Source organism: Babylonia areolata, chromosome 25 (assembly GCF_041734735.1).
Source record: "Babylonia areolata isolate BAREFJ2019XMU chromosome 25, ASM4173473v1, whole genome shotgun sequence".
Classification (NCBI taxonomy): Eukaryota; Metazoa; Mollusca; class Gastropoda; order Neogastropoda; family Buccinidae; genus Babylonia; species Babylonia areolata.
The window spans coordinates 36,110,283-36,112,799 of record NC_134900.1 but is presented as its reverse complement, the minus strand read 5'-3'; the positions used below and the strand labels follow the sequence as shown (position 1 = coordinate 36,112,799).

At 40.2% G+C, this 2,517-nt stretch overlaps 1 protein-coding gene across 1 annotated transcript in view; it reads right to left on the bottom strand.

Annotated features, from left to right (window-relative positions):
- Positions 1–1,175: 1,175 nt before the first annotated feature.
- LOC143299594 (6-phosphofructo-2-kinase/fructose-2,6-bisphosphatase 2-like) overlaps positions 1,176–2,517 on the bottom strand; it is a 16,664-nt gene continuing 15,322 nt past the window's right edge. The window contains exon 14 of the mRNA XM_076612881.1: positions 1,176–1,180. Coding sequence (XP_076468996.1) covers positions 1,176–1,180 — 5 coding nt within the window. The remainder of the gene's footprint in view (positions 1,181–2,517) is intronic.

The following is a 2,517-nucleotide window of genomic DNA, read 5'->3' as shown; positions in this document are numbered from 1 at the left end:
AGAAGAAGAACAACAACAACGATCACAAGTAAAACAAGTCATATGAAATGATCTTTATTCCTCCAATCTCATAGCGACTAACAGACACACGCAAAAAAGGCCATATACATACATGAAAATATTCCAAATATGTACAAAGCACCAGATACTGACGTTGTTTCAAAGTGATACCGAGTGCATACCCAGCATGCACGTACCCGAAAGCGGAGTATAGCTGCCTGAATCGGGTGAAAACGATCATATGTCAACAACCACACACACACACACACACACACACACACACACACACGGAGCGAACTCACTTGGGTTTACGCACTTGATCTGACCACTCATGAGTCGAATAACTTGTTACCTCCCTTGCATCCTTCCGGATTCTCAAACGCGTAGGGACCAATCAGAACTCTTCATTCTCTATTTCTTTTTATAGTCATTTTCCTCTTCTGGTGCAGGGAATGTCTCAGTTTTTGACTCACGTGTGTAAACAAAGTGAGTATGTTTTAACCTGGTGTTCGGTTGTCTGTGTGTGTGTGTGTGTGTCCCCGTGTGCCTGTGTGTCCGTGGTAAACTTTAACATTGACATTTTCTCTGCAAATACTTTGTCAGTTGACACCAAATTTGGCATTAAAATAGGAAAAATTCAGTTCTTTCCAGTCATCTTGTTTAAAACAATATTGCACCTCTGGGATGGGCACAAAAAAATAAAAAAGAAGCCTAATTATATGCAAACTGCATTTACTGTTATATTTATATTTTTTGTATTCTCTAAACTTGGCACTTTGACTTCTTATTCTGACACAACAACAAGAGGAGTCATTATTATCATTTTTTGTTCAAACAGGAACTTCTTTTGATAAGCATGGAATTTTTATTTATTTTGCAAACGTTTTGGTGCAGATAGTAAAAAAGGGAAATTACTCTGTAATTAATGCTAGGGGACTTAATTTATCACAAGTGATTCTTGAAGGCCTTGCCTCTCTTGTAATTACTTTTTTTCGATTGGCAGTGGGTGTAGCAGCGCTGAGGTGTCTTTCGACTGCGATCCCCCCCCCCCTCCCCCGTTGAGAATGGGAAGGTAACTCTGTTCCTTGCATCGTGAGTGGTCTGTCTTGGTCACACAGCACGGATCACCGGCACTGTCTGACGGCACGTTCAACCCGGGAAAAAAAACCATCTCGTCAGCCTGCACACAGATAGATTTAACAGGTGCAGAGTCACACACAAACTTTACACCTGTAGAGCTGAGCGTATCTTACATACATTGACAAAAGCTTACAGTTGCACCAACCAACAGCAAAGTGAGAACATGATGATCAATGGTTTCTCCACTGCAATGTAAAGTCATTTATAGATGGTTTTTTTTTAATAATTATTTATATTTTTATAAGAACTAGAACTCCCAAAGTAGGAGGCAAGATTGCACTGGCTCTTAGTGCTGCTGCCTTGGGGGCTAACTGGCCCTTTTGGAACCATCCCCAACGCCGACTGTCCTGAAACCTTCTAGGCCTCAGGGTCTGGGAGTCTTGGTCAAACTACACCTGTCAGACTCCAGGACGGAACGACCACCACAAAACGTATTGTCCCATTTCTTCAAACATACATGACACTCGCAGTTGTTTGTATCACTCTGTATATATATATATATCACGTTCTTCGTTTCTACTCATTAAAAAAGTGAAAAACAAGCTAAAGCGTGTAAGCACTACTCAAACATAAATGTCACTCGTATCTTTTGTCTTACCACCTTCATTATTTTCGTTTCTGTCTGTTGGCTTTTTTGCTTTTTTTCCCATATCTTTTTTGTTTTTTTCATCATTTCTCAGGAGTGTTTCTTCACCTGTGTTCTTTAGCTTCAGTGTAGCCTGTCAACAGAGGAATGTGTGTGTCTTTGTCTTACTACCTTCATTACTTTCTTCTCCGTCTGGTTTTATTTCCTTTTCTCCATTTTTCAGGTTTTCATTTTATTTGAATAAGGAGTGTTTCTTCATCGCTGTTCTTTACTTTCAGTGTAGCTTGTCAACAGAGGAACGTGTGTATCTTTGTCTTACTACCATCATTACTTTCTTCTCCGTCTGGTTTTCTTTTCTTTCTTTTTTTTTTCGTTTATCAGGTTTTCATTTTATTGAAACAGGAGTGTTTCTTCACCTGTGTTCTTTACCTTCAGTGTAGCCTGTCAACAGAGGAACGTGTGTGTCTTTGTCTTACTACCTTCATTAGTTTCTTCTCCGTCTGGTTTTCTGTTTTTCTTTTTCTCTCTCCATTTTTAAGGTTTTCATTTTATGGGAATAAGGTGTGTTTCTTCATCGCTGTTCTTTACCTTCAGTGTAGCTTGTCAACAGAGGAACGTATTCCGCCACGTGTCCATAGGGTGTGGGGGAGAGTTTGATGACCGTGTGGTCCGGAACGTCCACACTGAGGAGATCTGTAACACACACACACACACACACACACACACACACACACACACACACACTTTGTTATGGTTGATATAGTTGTTTGATGTTGGCGTTTATAGCGCTT